At 31.1% G+C, this 23,642-nt stretch overlaps 1 protein-coding gene across 1 annotated transcript; it reads left to right on the forward strand.

Annotated features, from left to right (window-relative positions):
• The first annotated feature begins 14,762 nt into the window (after window positions 1-14,762).
• LOC127723850 (FMRFamide receptor-like) lies at window positions 14,763-17,490 on the forward strand. The gene is made up of 2 exons (XM_052230571.1): window positions 14,763-14,801; window positions 16,348-17,490. Exons 1-2 carry the CDS (start codon window positions 14,763-14,765, stop codon window positions 17,488-17,490), a joined length of 1,182 nt encoding a protein of 393 aa, XP_052086531.1.
• The last annotated feature ends 6,152 nt before the right edge of the window (window positions 17,491-23,642 follow it).

A 23,642-nucleotide genomic window follows, 5' to 3' on the forward strand; every position in this document is an offset into this window, starting at 1 on the left:
GGGCCTCTACCGAGGGGTCTATGTAGTTCATCTACTATATCACTAGCCTGTCAACATCGAGGATGCGAGTTCGAACCAATCACGTGGCTGGTGCGTTCGACTACAATCCTTATAAAAATGGATTGTCATATTTCCTGCCGAACGTCGGTGCGTCTCTCCACGTACTTCAGAGAGATGCTGGAAATAGCGTTAAACACCAATCAATCAATATGTCTGTTGTTGAAGACCATATGATAAAACATCTAGATGTTTGAGATCTTTTGTTTGGATATCTATTTTTGCGTCAGTATGCTGTCACATTGCAGTATATATCTATCATCTCCTATAATTGAAGTATAACTATTGAATTACGAAAAGAGAACAATTGGTTAAGTTGATGCTATTTCTATTAACGACGCACAGTAAGGACAATCAATTGTTGTCTAATTAAACAACAAATAATTCCTGTTTACTCGAAAAGTTGGAACCCTATAGATATCGTTTATCTTTTTCGTACATTTTGAATTGATAACACAATATAGTGACTACGTTCTGTATTATAACAGCACAATAGGATGAACTCTCATTTATCTATACTACTAAAAGAAGAGACCGATTTTATTGAGCCGCAACTCCTCTGAAACCATACAAAGTTAGAAATTTTGTGATATGATTTATAAATGTAGTGTTTTGTACTTCCAACATTTGTCTTTGAAACAATCTTTTTTTCCACAGAAAACGCCACTTTTGAAGAAATTATTCAAATTCGGAGACCGTTATCGATCCGTGTCTTATACGCTTTCGCGCATGCTCAGTCGACGTACTGCCCGCGAAATCCAAGTGAAATTAAGAAGAATGGATAGAAAATAGGACAGTTAGGCCTATAAGGATCCTGCATGGTATTGTAAGTGCATCATTTTGCTAAATTAAACGACATCCACCCTTTTTACTCAGGTGCAGAACTGTCCAAAAACGAAATGGGCGTTGAACGTGTCGAAGTGATCCTCCCCCTTTTTGTGTATGTATTTTACGCCACATTCAAAACTCATAAAAGATGATAGGCTTTCAATTTGAGACGACCGACGAGCGTTTCGTATCCATGAACCTCATTATATCGATATTTAATGGTTGACCTCCAGATTTCTATTTTCTTTTACTTTATGTTTTCGCCATAAATCTTACTCAATGACGTATTTTTCAAATAGCCTTCTCACTCGTTTAAGTAAAGATAATTATTGAGCACATGAGATTACCACCCACCCCCCTGCCCGGGTTTTGTTGAGGTTCGTGTTGCTCAGAATAGTTTTCTATGTTGTGTTTTGTGTACTGTTGTTTGTCATGTCGTCGTTATAGTTTTGGCCATGGCATTGTCATTTTGCTTTCGACTTGTGAGTTTGCATATCCCTTTGGTATTGTTTGCCTCTCTTTTATTAGAAAAAAAGAAGAAAACTGGTAATAAAATTCATAAAACCAAAAAATCGATAATTCAACACCAAGAGAACTTCTCGACACAGCAAAAAAAGCATTGGTCTCTTCTAATATTCATTTTTGAAAAAGTGCTTATCATTTACTGTCTTTCAATTTTCTGAACAACATTAATTTTCTCTGATAACACTATTGTCATTCTATTTATAAAGTAGAATACCATGTGGGTCTACACACCAAAGGGAAGAGTTCAATAACCGTACCTGTAAAATATAGAAGACATCACGGGGACATTCTACATCATCTGTTGAATTAGAACATTCTTTCAAAACAAAAGAAAATACACATCAAGCATCCCTTAAAAGCTATTGTTTTTATTGGTATAGATATTGATTTTGTTATCAGTAAATTAAAATCAAATGGAATATTATTGTTAAATATACATAATCATATTCATGACTCTACAATATGTCAATACACGTATTTTGGCATTGCAGGCGGCCATGTATTTCCCTAACTGCTAATGACGTCTTTACGCTAAATCTATTGGATTTTTGATGTGTACTGATTGATATTTTAGTCTTAGGTTCATGCTTTATTTACAAGTTGTAAATGACTTTGAAATAGCTGTCATTTACTGCAAGTAATCTCAGATCTTTATTTCGTGTTTTTTTTTGCTGTTTGGATGTATAAATACAACGGCAAGTTCGGTCTGTGATTTTGTGAGCTGTTATTTTGCTTTGTATGATTATGATGAGTTCAGGCTTTTTACAACTGAGTTTTATAGTGTGTTTTTTGGTTGTACTGTCACATCACTGTCCCAGATTAGGATTTGATACCAGTAAACTATCTTTAGTCCCCCCCCCCCCCCTACATTCTTTATGTGCCTGTCCAAAGTAAGGAGCCTGTAATTCAGAGGTTATTGTTTGTTAATAAAGATTGACCAATACTACCCATACAAACGTAATAGGAACATTTGCGTCAGTTATGTGCTGTAAAAGAAAAGCAATCCAGACAAGCTAAACATAGTTTGTGGTACTCATTGTGTCGTTCCGTCGACAACTTTCATTCGGTGGTTGTCAGAAACAGTAAATTGAGAACGGAAAGTTAGTTCCGTCAAATAAATAATAAATTGAATGATGCAATGTATCAACTATAGACGCAAACCAATAATTTTATTGCCCACCGTAATGTTAGTTTTTATATTTTAACAGATATCACGGGATAATATGTCGGATACTTGTCATGATTTACATAAAAAATGCATTATGTTTCGTATCGAAATTGTCGACACGTCCGATTAAACTAAATGGTTGTTTAGTTTCAAAAATTCATATCGATTCTTTACTGCTTGTTGTGTTGTTAATAGTTTCTCTCGGGGAAAAGGAGAGTTGAAATCTGTCTATAACATTTATTCATGTAAGTTACTGGTTTAAATGTATTAATGTAAATTATAAGACCGTACTTGTAATTCAAAATGCCATTTGGTTGTGCTGATTGATTAAAATGTAAAAAAGAAGTTAGATTATGTAAATGACACATCTCTTATATAAATAGCATCCATTTCCCCCGACGTCCAGAACATTCATGACATATTTGCCACTGGACATTAAACATTCATTACTCATCAATCAATGTTGTCCCGTGATATGACAAAGGGGGAGGCGAAAGATACCAAAGGGACATTCAAACTCTATCGTCCTTTCAGCAATGAGCTTATACATTCATTACTCGCAGTTAGTACTTTTTTGTTGAAATGAAATTTTATTGATATAATCATTATCTGTAAGTTTACTTTTTATAATACCTTGAATATGTTGAATGTTCATAACACTAAGATATTTCTACTGATAGGTCGTATTTGACAACACTTTTAAGATATTACGTTTTTTATACCTATTTATTCTTGTTTTAAGCGCAGCCGAATAGTTGAAACAAGACTGGAGTACTACATCATCAGCCTGGTAACTTTAATGAGTTTTTATTGATTAATACGAAACGATAAAAATGATAACCGTTTAGTCATTCGTATGAGCAGGATGTTACTTACCGATTTACCATTTAACACTGAGCAGGAAGTATACAAGTATGAATTATATTGTGTTCAAATATATTCACCGTCCCTTTGTGTTGAAATGTTCACAAATACATTGTAAACATATAGATGTTGTGTCCTATACACATCATAACTGTTTACTTATTTCAGGAAACACCACATATATATACTAATAAAAGTTAATACATAAGACAAATAATAACAGCTACCATTATGTATCTACTTCTCCACCTTAACCCTTCACATGTTTTTAATAACAATTTGAAATAACCACTTAATACCTTTGAGTATCTCCTTACTTTGGTTTTGATCCGAATTATAATTGAGGTACTCTGAACAATATATGCACTTTGGTATTGCTTTATCTGAGGGTACCAATATTGTACCGGGTATTGTATCAGGTATTACATGCATAGCTGAAGACGCTTACCCTTTCGACGCATTTGGTTTAGTTCTTTTTATAGTTTATGGGGCTCCCTCAGTTTGTTTTTTAAACTTTGATTTATCTCCTAAATCGATTTATACGGTTAGATCACCTGTAAAGTACTGTTGCCTTTGATATACATTTTTTGTTATGTTCATTTGTTATAATTTTTTTTCTATACGCTTTGCTTCATAAGTTCAATAAAAATAATCACATACGGGCATTTAATAAGTCAGAATGTGAATATTTATGTTCAAACTCTCTTAGGTAATTTTTACAAGTAACATCAAACAAGAAAATGCATCTATGTCAATTGGAACTGCTTCGGTATGATAACTGCTCTGGAATTTTTACTAGATAACAATTTTTGTTTGCTATGGAGATTCCGCATATTACCGAGTAATGGGGATTCCAATTAGGACTAACTGTGCACCACCTATTTCGGACCTGTTTTTGTATTGTAACGAAGAAAACACAATGTATGTCTAAAACTACCAAAAGCCCATCGAAACAACATCATCAGCGATGTTTCTTACTTATTTTGACAAATTTAAACTAAAATGGCTGCTAAAAGCGATTTATTATTTCACTTTCATTTATGATTGAACAAATAAAAATAATATTTTATATTTTTATACCTCGTACTTAATACCCCTTTAAATGAATTAGCTAAACTATTTTAGTCTTGTTTCTAAAAAACAAAGTTTAACTTTAAATTTTTTTGTCTTCGATCAACAAAAAACAAAATCAGAACTGTAACAGGAAAATGAGAAAAACAGGATTCATGATATAAACATGTACATACAAAAACATATCCTTATATTAATTTTGTCTTGATATGGCGCCTACTGATAGAAACTTATTTTGTTGTTGTTCACAACGCAACATTAAACTGTTTACTTTGTATGCATTATTTAATTACACAGAGATAAATTTCAGTGGATGCAGATAACATATATTTATATTGATTGACTTTTTTGTTCATAAAAGACGTAACGCGTCTTGTCGATCATTGATCTGGAACTATAGATGATTTAACAGTATTGGCTTTAATTAATTGAATTTATAGCCTTTCATCCACCTTACAGAGCTTGTAGATTTATTTTTGAATTACTTACAACATTTTCTCATGTTGCCTGCTCAAGTTATATTTAATAGTAAACGAGCTTTCTTATTTGTGATTAAGGAGTTATGGAAAACAGTGAACAAATTTGTTTAATATAAGTTTTTTTTAGTATTAAATTTCCTCAGTCTCATTGTAACGAATGTAGGAAAAATCTATTATTTTCAACAATTGAAACGGACGAGGTCTACATCTTTTTACTGACAGTGAACAAGTGAAGTTGTGCTAAAACCATGAATAATAATACAAAACAGAAGATGGTTGACGGAGACATTTATATCCATAATTTACTTAGTGACTTTATTAAAGATATAAAGGTAAGACGTTGCTTGAAAATATATATAAATTAAATAGATATTTCAAAATGAATATGAAGTAACAATGGATTTGAGAGACACAAAGAGGGAACAATATTCAACTGTCACAGAGCATATACGAAAAGATTGTGCGCTGTCGTCTTTTGAGCTATCTTCTCTCTTATAAAAGAAAACAGAATATAATTGATGTGGTTGTATTTTCTTTAATGAAATGCAACACTATTTGCCCCGACAGTAACATTTATTTTACTGATGCAAGTTCTTTTTATCTAGTCTTTTTTTCAAGATATTCAGAGAAAGATAATTGAGTGCTCACAGCACTTACTTAATCAAAACACACTTGAACGTACATTTTGAAAGTCAGAAACATTGCTAGGCTAGGGTTGTAATTCTTTAAATTTTTACTTGTTTTTTTTATTTTGTTGAGACCACTGCAAACGCTTTTCAAACGTTTCAGTAAATCGAAATGTGTTCAAACGAAACACGATTTGTCTTAATAGCAGTATGAATACGAGACAGTCTTCGTATCATAAAATATATAAAGCTGTTTGAGCAACAGTAGGTAAATTATTCTGTCTAAGTCCATTTAGACTAACTTGGAACGATGAAAGCCAGCGTGTCTATAGTTTTAGACGTCCTTGCTTACGATGCAAGTTCAATATAAGTAGTTTTTTCCTGATATCGGTTTCAATGAGACTGCAGGCAAATAGATATTAAAAGAAATATATTTCAATCGGGCGGCAAGTGTCAAAGTCGATAAAATGACAAAATAGGTTAAATAAAGTCAGATGAACGAACGGATAAAAGAAAAAGAAACCACTCTTCCTATATTTCTATCATGCGTGTGTGTGTGTGTGTGTGTGTGTGTGTGTGAGTGTGTGTGTGTGTTTTGTTCTTATAACGACAGTAACATAAAGCTATCAGTCAGAGTGCCTATCTTTAATCAGAAACGTGTTGCTATGTGCGTTGTCTGAAACTTAACATGATTAATATAGGATAAACATTAAGAGTTGATTTTTGTTATTTGTACTGTCATGTGTTTTCGTTTGTGCCAACTTCAAAATGCCCATATCGATTAATAGCTTTACATTTAGAATAACAACATGACATTTGACGGTAACATTTTAATTTATTGTCATACAAAGCTTGGTAGGACCATAACGAAAAACAAAAGATTTTTTTTTTCAATTTTGTCGTTCTTATCCCCTCAAAAGTACAAGTTGTATGTGTTTGACAATATATACTAGGTATACATATAAACACAACTGTATTATTGTAGGTAATGATAAAAAGTGAAAAAAAAATATATTCGATTATACATTCTTGCGTTTTTATTCAATTTCTTAAAATTTTGCAACAACCCTTATACTCTGACTAAATATGTATGTTCTTAATGTTGCCCTGCTTGTTTGTTTTTTCGTCTTATTGTAAAATAATAACTAAATTTTCTTGTCAAGATTGACATACTTTTAACGGTCCTTTAGGTTTGCACTCTTCTCTTGAACTTCTTAATGTCAAGTGTACCTTAAATGTAAAATATTATTCTAAAAATAAAAAGTGTTGTGCGCATAAATAGGGTTCATATAAAGTGTGTTACACGTCAATAGTAATGTACTCTTTCGTGTAACTTTAATATGTCACTAAGAATGTACTCTTCAAGTTTGGTAAACTATACTATACATAACAAAGTTGGTCAATAATCCTATGATACTAGTTTTCTGATAGCTTACACAACTAAGATAAACACAAAAAACTAAAAAAAAAACCTTAGGAGCACAGCATGAGACATTTTTGTTGAAACACTGAATAATAACAATCATTATTTGTGTAGTGAGATCAGTTATTACTTACATATCATCAGCAGCATTTATCTTATCGGCAAAGATCATAACATATTTATTAGAGTACACTCGTTTAATATTGGTCGCTGAAACAGGATCACCTAACTATACCCACATATACGCCTAATTAAAAACGAAACAAAATAAATCAAAGGGAATACACTTGCAACTGACAAGAATATTGAAAAAAAAAGAAAAAAGGCAGCATAAAAATGAAAAAAAAAAATACATCACAACGACAATATCACACAACAAAACACATCAACGAAACAAAAGAAAATTAAACAAACACAAGAAATAATCAAGCACATCACAACATCAACATAGAAAAAAAAATAAAAAAAAAAAATCAAAAAAAAAAATCAAAACACAACAACACAAAACTAAACAAACAAAAATGTAACACACTAGCACAAAACAACACCATTAAATTACTTGCTCATGTCGCCCCTTCTACGAAAACTGTATTATTTAACATTTCTTACTTGTAGTTTGGCCTTTCCCCTATAGCTTCTTTCTGTTTGTATCTCTGTTAAAATTGATTTCATATATCTCTAATTGGACATTATACTGCTCGTAGTTACAATTAAGTTCAAATGTTTTTTTAAGGAGTATTTAAAAACAATATTGACCTTAAATGTCGCTTTAGACATTTCTAATTGACACTCGAAATCACCATATACTTCTGCATTAAAGATGATACTTATCATAATACGAAAACAATTGAAAATCGATTTATAAAGTACAAATCGGAATCTTGTCTTTGTTGCGTGAATTTCTATACGAATCATGAGTGTGATTGATCAGATCCGCTTAATGCTATAATAGATAAACAGACTTAAAATGGAATATTTTGAGCCATTCTTTTATTAGTTATTTCTTAAACTTGATTGTACAACAGCTCTCGTCTCCGTTATGTTTTGATGTTTATCTGCATCTCCTTGGTATTATATAATATGCATGTTTTGGAATGTCTCTTTACGTCGGATTTAACACGACATTGTACTGCTATAATGTTCTGACACACTGGTAATCTTTTAGCACTTATAACTAGGCAAAGCTCACAGAAAATGTACTTGTATTCAATGGTTTTCATAAGCTTAATGAATGAAAAGTGCAAAGAGTACTGTGTCTTTTTCCGGAATTTGTTTTAAAATACTTTCATTAGTATACACTTTCTCATATTCAATCAGCTTGTCTGTTTGGACTATTGGTGTAGTTAAATCACCAACATAACCTCCTTTTGTTAACATGAACATATTTTTCAAAGAGTATCCGTATATACGACTTTGATCGACACATTTTTGCGATTACCAAATCAACTTTGAGCACAACGAAGCATGTGCAGCATGATACGATTACACCTCTCAACAAATAATGTTTGCTAGTCACTCTTGCAGTCCTTCTTTTGTTGATTGGAGCTCACATGGCCTATTCGATTGAATTGCATTTATGAGTTTTTGATCATTTTTCCATACAGATGTCTTGTTAATTCTTATATGTGTATTGTTCCCCGGTATTCATTTGCCAAGAAACATTGACAATAATTATGTATATCAGCCTCTTGTCTATCTTAAAATGAATTAACCTACTGATACATTGCATACGGCAATTAAATCGCATATGAAGCTTAAACGCTTCATTGGTAAAATTACAAAAATAGAGTCATATTTGACATATTTTTTAATCTTTTTATTATTTTTATTTGTATAGAAATAAATCTATCGATATGCACCTAGTTGCTTCCCTGTTACTTTGCTTATAAAATACATTAAAGCTTACTTTAATGACAACAACTTGACATTTAGAACAAGCACAATTTGTATTGACAAACTGATTAACGTAAAAGGTTTGTGATTATTTCACTGCCAGATACTTTTGTCTTTACAAATCAAACGGTTGGGAGTGTTTAAATTACCAATGGCATGGTGTACATCTTAGTTTGAAGGTCATACAGTACTTTCATTGTATATCTTATATATTCACAACACCATGAAAAGAATCCGGTAGGGATTATAACATACGTTTGTTTGATATTTCCTCACTGTTCTTTTGCCTGTTGTTGACATTGTGATGTAGTTCACTCAAATGACAATTTTGTTTTGCCTAATTGTATCTAATCATTTACCAATTCAAACTTTTCTGATTGGGTTCAATTAATATATCCTCTAGAACTAGAAATTAAAAAAAAAAAGACACGGCTTCCTCTGCCTCATGTTTAGGCTTATACCTCGAATTTGACATAAGTGGTCATCTCAATATCAGAATCTATGACAAGGGAGACGATTCTAATTTTGAAATTATAAATTGTCCCTACCTTAGCAGCAATATACCAACTCACCTGCATATGGGATATTCATTTCCCAGCTCGTTCGGTATTCAAGGTTTTAGATTTAAACAAGTTGATCACCTTTTTATTTCGCCTTGTATTTATCCATTGTTGACATTTAATGTAATTGGTGTGAGAAGTAAGTACATTGGATTGACCTACGACAATAACAATACAATATATTAGTATCTCTCGCAAACACTATCTTTAATTTCTGTTAGGGATAAGTAAAATAGATTGGACCTACAGCATCAACACGTTGTATATATTGGTAAGCGATAAACGAAGCGATAAAAAAAAATCAATTAAAAGATTAACGATGTGTTCTCACTCATTCTGTTTCCTTGTAATACGACCAGTGGGAATATTCGTGGGCAGTGATACTATATACTCTTGACTTTTTTGGAATTTTGAGAAAGCGATATATTCTTATAATTTTGGTCTGTTAGTTTAGTGACGATGCAAATAACAATATGACTTTAATACTTATATTTGATGTCATACTATGGACTGGTCTGGGCATATACAATTATCTTTTTTCTATATATTTTGGTAATCAAAATATTATGTATGCTAATGTTTGTGTATCACTAGGGGGTTAACGAAAAGAGTAGAATGCTCTTGGCCATCTTATCGTGTTTGAAATTCAATTATATTTTTGAAATTGACGACATTCAACAAACAACCAGTGATAATTGAAGACGGAAGCTGGTTGCCCCCCACAAATATTCCAAGTTTCTGTATAGAACAAAAATGTATTTACTTACATACATTTTTTCACGTCTGATAAGTTTGTTGTAGTTTGAACTAATTTTCAATGGACATGAAACCAAATCCAGACACATAATGTCCTACATGACAATGTACAAGCATAACATAACTTGTGTAAAATGTTGTTGAGAGGAAGAAATAATTTGGTGACCTCTAGATGTCATTTGATTTTTGTCACGTGCTAGATACGAAATTGATTTATATTTTATAACACGAGTTTATATATTGTCGTTTAATTGATTGACATTTTCAATACAATTTCCATTTTAGGAAATAAAATGAATGATGGCATATTATCCTATATTATGCAGTAACCTATCAAATTAACTTTATCAACAAAATAACAGCTAGGGGTCTTTATCAAGTTGAGTTTATTAATTTTCTAGATAAGTTATTTCTCAATCAGAGATAGCTAATGAACTAAAGGAAATCTATGGTATTCATCAATGAGACGACAACCCAATGACAGAAATTGTTTTTTTTTGTAATGATTAAATTCCATTATTAGGTGTACCTTTAGAAATGATTTCCGAGATCTAGATAACTGTTTGAAGTTTTTTTTAACATTTTGCTGTTTGTTTGACATTCATTAACATAGTTATTAGTTGCATGTTTCCTTTAGGAAACATCTTTTTTCTGTCTACTTGTAGTTTAAGGCTAGTTATCTATCAAGTGTTTGTTCTTGAAAACAAGACATTTCTAAATGCCTTTTTTCAAGGTTTACCGCTATGTTAGCGAGTAATGCAAAAATATTATTCTATTTTGCGTTTCTCACTTTTTCTTTTGCTTTTATAATCGACCACAGCACGAGGAATCTAAATCCGTATAATTGAATATTAGTGATAAGATTTGAAAGATAGAGCTATGATATGTTTAATAATCGTACATTATCACCAAAAACACAACGGGCATTCATTATCTTTATCATTTGTAACACAGCATCTCTGTCATCTGTTTTGATATGTACCTATTATTAAGTATTATTAATTATGTACCATTACAAATTATCGGCGGTGCAAACAAATATAACAACGGGCATTCATTATCTATATTCATTTGTAACATAGCATATCAGTCACCTGTTTCGATATGTACCTGTAAGTATTATTCTTTATGTAACCTTACAAATTATCCGCGAAACAAACAAATATAACAACTGATATACATTCTCTGTATTAAATTGTAAACCAGCTTCTCACTGTTTAGATTTGCTTCGATATATGCTTATGAATATGATTTATGAATAATCATGGTTCCTGAAACATAATCAGCGGATACACATTTCTTCAACACGTTTCTTAAACATCTTTTTTCTCATTGTTGAATGTCGAACGGTCGCCTATCCACTTCAATTGACTTTTGTTGTCTCATTTGCAATTATACCACATCTCCTTATTCTTAAATCTTATTGAAAGAAAACTGTTTTTCTGTTTTACTTTTCATGATGTTTAATTAAGGGTTTTTCGTATTTGTTTTCTGTATGTTCTTTTTTTAACGTTTTTCAGAATCGGAAAACAGTTACAAATATAAAATCTGAAAATAGCACGTCTTTTGTCATATTCTGAAAAAAAAACATGTTATTAAGCTGATGATGAAGTCATTGTTTATTAAATTAAATTCACTAAGTAGAGAGCCTGTATTTCAATGGTTTCTTGTTTCTTTATGTCTATCATATTTGCTTTGTGATCATTAATTGCTTTGTCGTAAACCAAACCCTTCGTCTTAACGTTTGAATTGGGTGACACTCATAGTTGAAAATCATGAGGTGACCTATAGTTGTTTACATTCACGTCTCTTGATAGTTACCATACCACATATTTTTATTTTTTATAATAACTTACATTATAATTTTTAATGGCTTCAGAATATCACGTATTAACAATCACAATTTAAACATATGACGAGAATTAAAAAAAAAAGAGAAATACTTATAAAGATTCATTCCTTCACTCATAAATAAGAAAATGTCACATGATCCCTCAATGTGCAGTAGCAATTATCTTGTCATATCTTTGATGCATAAAATCTGTTGTTCCCCAGCTGTCTGAATGAAATTGTTGGAATATCAATTTCCTATCAATAAGCAACTTATGATTAATCTTTTTGTTTTTGCTTTTGTTACATTTGAGCAGTTTTTTCTATTAACGTATATTATCAGGTTGAAAGATCATGTATATCTTAGAGATATTGGTTCTAATAAATTATTTTTATCTTTGTAAAGTTATCATGTTCTGATTGAAAAAACAAATTTAAAAAGTATTTATTAAAAATGAACCCTTCACCGTGGTTAGAATAGATCTTCTCAAAACATGAGCAAAACATATTTATTCTTTTTATTACTTTTTCCTTTACACAAGGCTATTTTTTGCGATCTGAGTACGGTCTAAATATTTGTCACGGGACTAGTAAAACATAAAGTAAGTCGGTTCTGTTTACTTAAATGACCATTATCACAGCAAGTCATGCATTTGCTTGCACCTGAAAAACAAATCCCTACTTAAACGTCTGCTTTACTGTGCCTTTAAAAAATACTAAAGACGTATTATGTAATACACGAGACATAATGCAATCAACATAATAAATTCATGAAAAAAGCATGTTGCATTTTGTCATTAGTCAGCTTTTCATCTTTGACAAGAGTCAACGCTTAATTATATCACAAACCCCAAGATTTGACTGGGGTATAGAAATATTGTAATTCCTTGATCTGTTACCGACCGTCAATACAACTTTTGCAAAGTAGAGGCGTCCGTGTGGGATGTATAGTCATTTTTTCGAACCGGTCGATTACCTACTGTATTGGTTGTTAGTTTGCTTTTAACATGCATGATGAATTTGCTGCTTGACATTTAGCAATAAAATAATCAATCAATCAAGCAATCAATCATTAATGTTAAAATCATATATAGACACCTCTTCCTCTTTCTGTTATGTACTGAAAGCTTTTCGAGCATGACATACGGTAATTTGTAAATAGCGTGCTAAATACATATATATATATATATCTCATTTTCTGTATGATTTACATCTATCAACGGGATTATTTTTGCATAAGGTTGTATTTTATTTGGTTTTTTTCTGCATGCCGGTTTGTTTTAAATGATGGTTTGGATGAAGGGTCCTTGGATCTGTATTCTTTATTTTTGTTTTTTTTCTCTGTCTTTTTTATACATTTTGTCTATTTTTCTCTATTCATTATATGTTGGTACCTTATTTTCCTCTATTCTTTATTTTTTCTGCAATATTCACCGCATATTTTTCTATTCTGTACATCCAAATCCAGAACCTGGGGAAGGAATACAGAAACAAGTTGATAACGTCTTTCTAATTTCAAGAAGATATCCTAGCTTTAGTCTTCTGCATTCCATTTCTTACATTTTGATTTAGTGATTAAGTATATTTTGTATTGAAAAAGGCGTCCAATGGTAAATATAAATCACATATATGGTGTAGCAACAACCGTATCGACATGAACAACTAAAAGACATATGGTTTGTTCAGCAGTCACCTAAATATAAACAAATATATGTAAATATGCAAAATATTATTGTACACCTGTAAAGTTTAAAGTTAATTATTTGACCATTATAGCTGTGAAAAAATGAACTATCAAAAGCACATGCCTCCTCAAAGTAAACTTCATGTTTAGTAGAAGTGCGGTATGTCTAATTCTTTGCTGTTATTGACCTATAACGTGCTTATTGCATAAGGAGTGTGTATTACACTGCCTAAAGGTGAGACTATGTTCTCTTGTAAATATAAAAGTAAACACTTGTAGACGGGAAATCTAATCATACATCAATGTCATTTCAAATATTAAATTTGACACTTATAGCCAATAATGCTTTCAGTATTTATTTTCCTGAGACAGGTTAACTTCCACCTTCCGGTCCAACAACTTCGATAATATATTTTTGATGAAATAATATGACCAATTATGACAAAATAGGCACTATACGGTTTAACGTTGCATAATTAAACCTTCAACTTGTATGTTACATATTACAATCTTACTATGTGTGTAAATGTATGTACTTTTATTTATTTACTTACAAATTTAGCATCTTTTGCATTCATTGTTGTCTTATTTGTAACTTTAGTAACTTTAAGCTTAATCATATCTCCAGTATTTGCGAAAATAAGCATTCCATTTGCGTCCAAAAACATCTATCATTCATGATATGCAGTTTATACTATTTAGTTGTAATTTATCTTATTCTAATGTACTATATTGAGAATAATAACTTCCTTAGAATTAAATAATTAGGTAAAAAAAAAACTATCTTCAGGTTTTGTTTACATACAGAAACTTTACATGTCCCCTTCTGTTATCAAAGTGATTCCAGTATCTACATTAGACTTGTCTCCATCTTCAATACACTTGTTTATCATGATGTCTTATTGTGAAAATACTAACTTATTTCCTCAGATCTTGGATTGAATTTTGTCCAATTTGCCACCTCAAACTGAAATTTTATACATCGGTGACTTTCCGTAATGTCTGACAAATGGAAAAAAGAAAACTCATTGCAAGAGGTTAAGCTAGCTATATACCACGTTTAATCCAGCATTTTCTACAAAAATAAATGCGTGTACCAAGTGAGGAATATGACAGTTGTTTTCCATTCGTTTGATGTGTTTGAGCTTTTGATTTTGCCGTTTGATAAGGGACTTTCCGATTTGAATTTCCCTTGGAGTTCGGTATTTTTGTTGTTTTTTTTTTTAGCCTCTTGTGGAGAGTTGTCCCATTGGCTATCATACCACATCTTCTTATTTTCATATACAGTAAAGGTTAAAAATCTACAAAGATAAATGAAAAGAACACTATAGCACGTAATTAAGATGATACACAACCTCAGTACCTAGAATCTATACTTCAAAGACCATCATATATTATTTTGTAAATTGATACGAAATATTTTTTAACAATGTCTTAGTATCTTCCGTTAAACTTTGAAAGAAAAACATAACCCGTTTTATGAACTTTCTACTGAGACACTGGTATATAAACTCACTTAAATTTGCAGTTGTACTCTACGAAATTCATTACACAAGCCCCGTTCGTGGAATACAACTTACATTAGAACTGTAATTGTCGTTTTTGCTTCCTAATAATAGCTTCACAGAAGAGTTTTTTTGTTAGCGCAAATCAATAATACACTGCGGTACAAATAAGATATAACCTTGTGGCTCAAAAGAGATACTTTATTTTTTATGAATTGGCGCAACTGCAATACGTCCTCTTGATTTTCATTGGGTTTAGATTTACCGTTTGACTTACATTTTATTTTAGTCAAATACAGTTAACATTGATCTCAATGTTCTCAAAATAGTATACTTGTCTAGTATATAAATCTTGTTCAATGTTGAATGGTGTTGGTCGCAGTCTACCATGTTTAATTTTCATTAATGGTTTAAGTGTTAATCAGACCACATGTTTTATTGTTTGAATTGTTTGATATTTCGTTATACCAACGCATTTTATAAAGCTAACTATGTCATAGAGGTCTGTGCGATGCTTACATCCACGTACTTTGGTCTCTGTTGGTTTACAGTCTCAATGACAATACCTGCAAACCTCCTATCGGAATATATGTTTAAAATCAACTTTTTGTCTAGACTATTTCTTCTTAATCTAAGTTTTCTAATTAACAACAACTAACAATCTGCCATGTCTATAAATTGTATCTTAAACTTACTTACGTAAGCGGTATCCTATAACAATGATTAAAATAGTAAAATATTGTCAAATAAGATAGACACTTAGGCAATAAGTCATTGATTCCCACTAGAATTTAAATGTATCAGTACTTTTATTGATATTTCATCCCGTTAATAAACAGTCATATCTTTGTATGTGTGTGTGTACGTTGGATTTTTACTTTTCTTCTGGAAAGATCGGGTTGCTTCTCTGAGGGATGCTTTTTGGTTATTGTCCTTTTTTTTTCCTTTTTATGAAAGGGAGGATTGGCGTTAACGTATATATATGTATATATCAAACCTTTACATTTGTAAAAAAATTTCAACCAACATATTTTTTATTGATATTCATTTCCAATAAACCTTATTTAATGTATTTCAGATCAACCAATCCGACTATCTGTCATGTGGAAATGGATCGAACCTAACATGTGATGACCAGTGGAACACCAGTCGAGGCTCAGGCCAGAGGTCAATTGGGTCAGATGTATTTACATATGTCACGCCGGTAATATTTGCTGTAGGAATAACCGGAAATACTATTTCCTTGTTAGTGTTTCTTACTAAGAACATGAGGAAGTTATCTGCAAGCGTATATCTTGCAGCACTATCAACAGCTGATATCATGGCTTTGATATTCTATGTCCTTGTTGAGTGGATTAGAAAAGGAATACCAGTCGGTTCCGGACAGGTTACAGCTCCGTTTTTAGAAAGTAATGGAGTATGTCAAATTATTCTATTTATGTCGTATTCGTTCCGTTTCCTTTCAGCTTGGCTTGTAGCATGTTTTACATTAGAAAGGTATGTCGGAGTTTGTCATCCTTTGAAACGGAAGGATGTCTGTAATCTACGTTCTTCAAAAAGAATTGTTTTCTTTGCGATCATTGTTTCCTTTGTGATAGCTTCATTCCGACCATGGCTGAGCGAAGTTCTTTATGTAGGGCCCAATAATGTTCCATCGTGTACTAGACGACTAGAACATACATACCTTTCATTCATTTATGACTGTATTTTTGTAGTGTGTATCACCTTTCTTCCATTCCTGATTATAACAATACTGAATACACTGATCATTCGGAAGTTAATCATTCGGAACAAAAGACACCGACAGGTGAAAATTATAACAGAGGAGAGTATAATTCGACTAGAATTTACCATCATTTTAATAACTATATCAGTTTGCTTCATCGCTTTCAACACTCCATATGCCATTGTATGGTTTAAACATTCTCTGCAAATAAGTTCTATGAGAATGGAAGATAGTGTATACGTACCAACAAATCAAAACTTGTTGATTTTTACAAAAACAATATTTTTTTTGAATTATTGTATTAACTTTTTCCTATATAGTATAACGGGTGCTTACTTCCGCGAAGAACTTAAAATGTTATTCACATATAGAAGTAAAGTCTATCAAAATTATCACCAATGCCCCCTCCCTAATTCTCGAGCAACAACTCCACAATCGTGGGTTGTTGGAAGCATGAAAAATACGGTTCAATGTTCAATAAAAATGTATCAATAAAATGTAGACTTTTTTCCCTAAAGATATTGATTTCAATTTTGATCATTTTCTTTCAGGTCGACATTAGCATATCGAAAATACTTAAACTTATTGTTCTGCTAATTTTAGGGCAAACACAGGATTAATGTATGATTCAGTAATAGATATGGTAAAACGGCAATGAGACATTAAACAAAGAAAGACATTTTGTTGCACACACAATTATACCAGTTTTGATTTAGGTTTGGTTAGCACAAGTTTTACCGATATTTTGTAATACAAAGATATTCAATTATACCAGTTTAAGCGCGATTACTATGGTTTTTGTTTACTCATTTTTTTTGGTTTTCTTTGCATTGTTTTGAAAAAAAGTTGTTTGTATTTTTGTCGTTTTTCTTTTAATTAAAGTTTTATGTGTTTCTACGACAAAGTATTTTTGTTTGGGCCGTGTGTATATTCTGTGCTCTTTTTTTTCTATTGCAAACATATGTAACTTATTCCAGTTTTCCGATATCTTGTAATGAACACATATGTAGCTATAACACAAGTATTAGAGATATTTCGTATTGAACACAAATGTTACTAAAAGCAGTTTTAAAGCGACTTTGTATCAACCATATCATATATGAGGTTTTGCTAAAATAAGTTTTAGTTAGACTTTGCATTACACATAAATGTACAAATAAAAACACATTAGACATTTCATAAAAACTCATTAGTGACCAATTGACCAATATGCACACATATGAAGCTTAGCAAAAACAAGTTTTAGCAAGACCTAACATTGTATAGAAAAAAGTAAAACAAGATATCTTTTAGTGATATTTCGTATTGCACATTCATGCAGTTGATATCGTATTAGAGTGACTTAGTGCGCACATATGTACCTAATTCTTAGTTTGTACGGGTTTTATCTTTGATTTTGACCGTCAGTCTTACTTTATTCTTTTTTGAGCATTTAATACTGTTCATATTACTGATTGTCAGTGCATAGCTAATGTTAGATTACTAATACATCCACTATTTTTCATTCCAATTAAACCTTGGAATTTTCCAGCCTTTACGACGATTGGTGTCTGTTTTTCAGTGCATATAAAAACTTGCTTTAAACAGATAATGAAATACATCATTTTTGAAGACCTTGCAACTTATATTGGCCATATTTCAAAATACAATACTAAATGAAGGCAACAGTAATATACCGCTGATTAATAGTCATAATTCGATTAAGCAAAAACAAGTCCGGGTAACAAACTAAAACCAAGGGAAGCACATTAACTAGTAGAGGAAAACAAAAGAACAACAGAAACATTGTCTTACAACAAAAGCAAACGCCAACATACATACTTAGTTTGACTTTTTAATGAGTAGTCAATGATGTGTCTCTATTAGACACACAAATAAAATAATTGCTGAATATTGTTTTACGAGTCCGTAATGTAAAGAGGCATCATTGTTTCAAATGTTTTCTAAAATTGTAGCCTTGTTAGCAATAGTAGGTTTTGTAAAGAATACTAAATTTTTTGTTCGACTAGCTTGATTTGATATATAGCTTTACATGCCTTTATTTTTGCTTTTTTAGTTATGAGTTCTTTATATGTTGAGTAAATGCATGCATGCTTTAGCTTACATATAGATATTATATGTTATAATGTGATTTTTTTGCTTTTTTCGTTCTGCATTTTGTTTTCAGCAGTTTATATTTCTAAAGCAAATGCATGCTTTAGTCTATTTCATAGATAGCACAATGTATGTGAATTTATAAGATCACCTTAAGAGGTGAATATATACACAATTGGAGGATGGGCGGGGTGCTTTTTTTTTATACATTTAAGACTCTACATTTCTTGAAAATAAACATTTAGATTGAAATAAAACATGTACATTTTGTACCTTCAATACTCATAAAGGGATAGAAATTAATATCTTAAGGTGAGCTTTAAAAAATTAATATTTAGTTTTTGATCTCAATTAAAGTAAATAAACAAACTGTGTATGCTTATTTAAATCTTAAGATGCAAAGTGACACCTCACATATTGTAGTGATGTTATATAAACATGAGACAAACTTGACCAGATCAGATTAGGAAGCACAAAACAATGGACATTTTGTGGTAAGGTGCTTCTTGTGTGATCTCTTCTCTTTTGTCTAAATAATTATTTTCAATATTTTATGTGTAAACCTAATTCATTAATTATAAGTTTGTAAGAAATGGTGTTTAAATATTGAGATGTAGTACATATTATCATGCAGATCAGTACAAAACTTAGTCACGCCTAAATTTGATCTAAAAACAAATTAAGTTATTTCCCCTAGAACACATATGTAAATCTGCATTAAGATAAGAAATATCTTAGTTTCATATTATATGTTTTAAATTTGTTTCATCTTCTTTTTTGTTTGTTTATTTTTTGTATATATTTATTACAAAACATGGATTTCTGGTATTTGGCATATATATGAAATATTTTTTAAGGACGTGAAATATTATGAAATCAGTCCTGATGTCTCGCATGAACTATTTTTCCTTTGTTTTTACAAATATCATACTTCACAGTTGAAGAACAAATATCATGATGGAAGGAAAAAACATTAAAATAATGTCCTATAATTGTCAAGGACTTCACATGAGGGAACAACGGGGAGATATTTTTGATTATCTTTATTCAAAAGATTTAAATATACATTGTCTCCAGGATACACACTTTGTAGAACAAGATGAAGTTTTGATAAAAAACCAATGGAAAGGCCATTGTGTTTTTAATTCATTTGCTTCAAATAAACGAGGAGTTGCTATTCTGTTTAAAAATGATTTTGACTATAAAATACATAAAGTTAAAAAAGATGGAGATGGCAATCTGGTGGGATTGGATCTTAATATTGAAGACAAGAGATTTACTCTGATAAATGTTTATGGGCCAAATATTGATACTCCCTGCTTCTATGACAAATTAACAGAAATAATAGATTTCTTTGGAAATCAGCTTTGCATTATTTGTGGGGACTTTAATCTTGTTCAAAATTTCAATCTTGATACCCATCACTATATAAATATAAACAATCCAAGATCTAGAGAGAAAATTTGGGAAATTAAAGAATATAAGAATCTCATCGACCCATTTAGAGAAATATATCCTGATCTTAAACGATTTACATGGAGAAGGAAAAACCCTTTTAAACAATCTAGATTAGATTTCTTTTTGATTTCTGAAAGCCTTATAGATGACATTTGTGAAGTAAACATTGGTAATAGCTACAGGTCAGATCATTCACCAGTGATTTTGACTTTAAAAATAAATGACTTTATAAAAGACAGAGGCCTCTGGAAGTTTAGTAACTCTCTCCTTCAAGATCCTGAATATGTAAAACTAATAAAACAACAAATTACTAACACAGTTGAGCAATATGTAATGCCAGTGCATAGAGGGGATGCTTTACATGGTATTGATAATTTAGATATTGAATTTTCAATTAATGACCAATTATTTTTGGAGACCCTTCTCCTTGAGATTAGAGGTAAGACTATTTCTTATTCAACATTTATAAAAAGAGAAAGGACAAAACAGGAAATCCAATTGACTGAGGAGATACAAAATTTAAAAAATAAGGTAAGTACAGAGGACACTCTTGATGAAATAGAAGCCAAAAAATGTCAACTTAGAATTTTGAGACAGAACAAGGTTAAAGGTCAATATGTTAGGTCAAGAACCCAATGGATTGAAGAAGGAGAGAGGCCCACTAATTTTTTTTTGTAATTTAGAAACACAAAACTTTGTCAATAAAACTATTAAAAAAACTAGTTACTGATGAAAATACTGTAGTAGAAAATCAAAAAGAAATCTTAAAACAATCAAAAATATTTTATGAGAAACTTTACAAAAGACAAGAATGTCTTAAAAAAATAAACTTATCAAGGGAATTACCATCTTTGACATCAAAATTAAATGATATCGAAAAAGAATCATTAGGAGGTAACATTTCTTTTACTGAATTAACACAAGCTTTGAAAAGGATGAAAAATAATAAAAGTCCTGGGTCAGATGGTTTTACTGCAGAATTTTTTAAAGTATTTTGGATAGACATTGGAAAGTTTGTCTTGAGGTCAATAAATTATTCATATCAGATAGGGGAAATGTCTGTCACACAGAGGCAGGGTGTTATCACATGTATTCTAAAAGAAGGCAAGTCAAAACAGTTCTTAAAAAATTGGCGTCCAATTGCACTTTTGAATTCAACATACAAACTAGCTTCTAGTTGTATAGCTGAGAGGATAAAGTCAGTTCTAAACAGAATTATTGACTATGATCAAACAGGCTTTATCCCGGGTAGATTTATTGGGGAGAACTGTAGACTTGTATATGATATTTTACACTTTACATAAGAAAATGATATCCCTGGTATATTATTACTCATTGATTTTGAGAAGGCCTTTAACTCTATATCATGGGCCTTTCTCTTTGAAACACTGAAGTATTTTAATTTTGGAGACTCTATCATGAACTGGATAAAAACATTTTATAATGATATTACATCTACTGTCACCCAGAACTGCTGTCTGTCAGACTTTTTCCGTGTGGAGAGAGGCTGTAGACAGGGGGATCCTTTGTCTCCTTACCTTTTCTTGCTATGTGCTGAAATATTAGGCATTTTAGTAAGAAGTAGTGATGAGATAAAGGGTATTACGATAGATGATTCAGAGTATATCTTGTCTCAATATGCAGACGACACATCACTTATATTAGATGGGTCGCCTTCCTCACTGGATGCATCTCTCCGTATATTACAATTCTATGCTGAGATATCAAGACTGAAAATTAATTTAGACAAAACAAACGTTATATGGATAGGTAGTAAAAGACATAGTCAAGACAAAATATGTGTAAAGTGGGGACTGAAATGGGGTTTCAGTTACTTCAAATTATTAGGTATCACTTTCTGTGTTGATTTAGATAGAATGTTAAATCTAAACTATGCTCCTCGAATACAAGAAATAGAAAAAATATTACAAAAATGGTCAAAACAGTCACTTACCCCGTTTGGTAAAATAACAATTATAAAGTCACTAATTATATCAAAATTAAATCATCTGTTCCTGTCCATCCCAGGTCCAGATGATAATATGATACGTCAACTTAATAGTAAAATTTATTCATTCATTTAGGATGATAAGCCTGACAAGATAAAGCGGGATCTTTTATGCCAAGAATACTTTAGAGGGGGCCTAAAAATGATTAATTTGAGACATTTTATACAAGCTTATTTTGGAATTATTAAAAAATCAAAAAACAAATTTTGGGATGAAGTTTTTCATGCCTGGAAAATTATGTCAAAACTCAGACATCCATTTCATTTTGAGGAAGTCATTTCGACATCTATATGGCATAACGAACATATCAAAATTGATAACGTCAGCGTTTACTATAAAAATTGGTCGCATCATGGGGTATGGACTGTAAATGACCTGTTAAATGAACATGGAAATATATTAACATATGAAAATTTTGAAATAATGTATAATTTCAAACCCATGTTTGTACAGTTTTATGGGCTTATATTAGCACTAAAAAAATGGCTACAAGCCATTGGAATCAACACCGAAAGAGAGAAAAAACATCAGGCTATTATACCTTTTAACATTACTATTTTCTTTAAGTCCGAAAAGGGCTCAAAGGACATGTATACTTTTTTAAATCAAGGAACTTTACCTATAGATTTTGTAGCAGAAAAAAAAATAGGAAGGTATTCTTAATAAAGTTGTAGAAAATTGGAAAAAAATACACTTGTGTGTTACCAAGGTTTAAAAAAACACTAGGTTATGTTGGTTTCAATATAGAATTATTCATTATATCTTAGGGACTAATATTCTACTCTTTAAAATGAAACTTGTTAACTGTAATTTGTGTACATTTTGCAAGGAAGAGCCTGAAACTATAGAACATTTACTTTGGGGTTGTCATATTGTAGCCGACATTTGGCACAATCTAAATTCTTGGATTTTCGATATAGTTCATATAGAAATTCCACTAAATTTGAATATTGTCATTTTTGGCCTCTATGAACATTATAAATTGAATTTTATTAAAAATAAAGTTATCTTACTGACAAAGTATTTCATTTACAGATGTAAGATGCAAGATATAAAACCTCATATTAAAGGTCTTCAAAATTACAT

This window comes from Mytilus californianus, unplaced genomic scaffold, assembly GCF_021869535.1.
Source record: "Mytilus californianus isolate M0D057914Y unplaced genomic scaffold, xbMytCali1.0.p SCAF_13, whole genome shotgun sequence".
Classification (NCBI taxonomy): Eukaryota; Metazoa; Mollusca; class Bivalvia; order Mytilida; family Mytilidae; genus Mytilus; species Mytilus californianus.

Coding starts and splice junctions, on each gene's coding strand:
- LOC127723850 (XM_052230571.1), top strand. CDS start 14,763: ATGTCTGACAAATGGAAAAAAGAAAACTCATTGCAAGAG. Junction 14,802..16,347: donor AAGAAAACTCATTGCAAGAG/GTTAAGCTAGCT, acceptor AATGTATTTCAG/ATCAACCAATCCGACTATCT.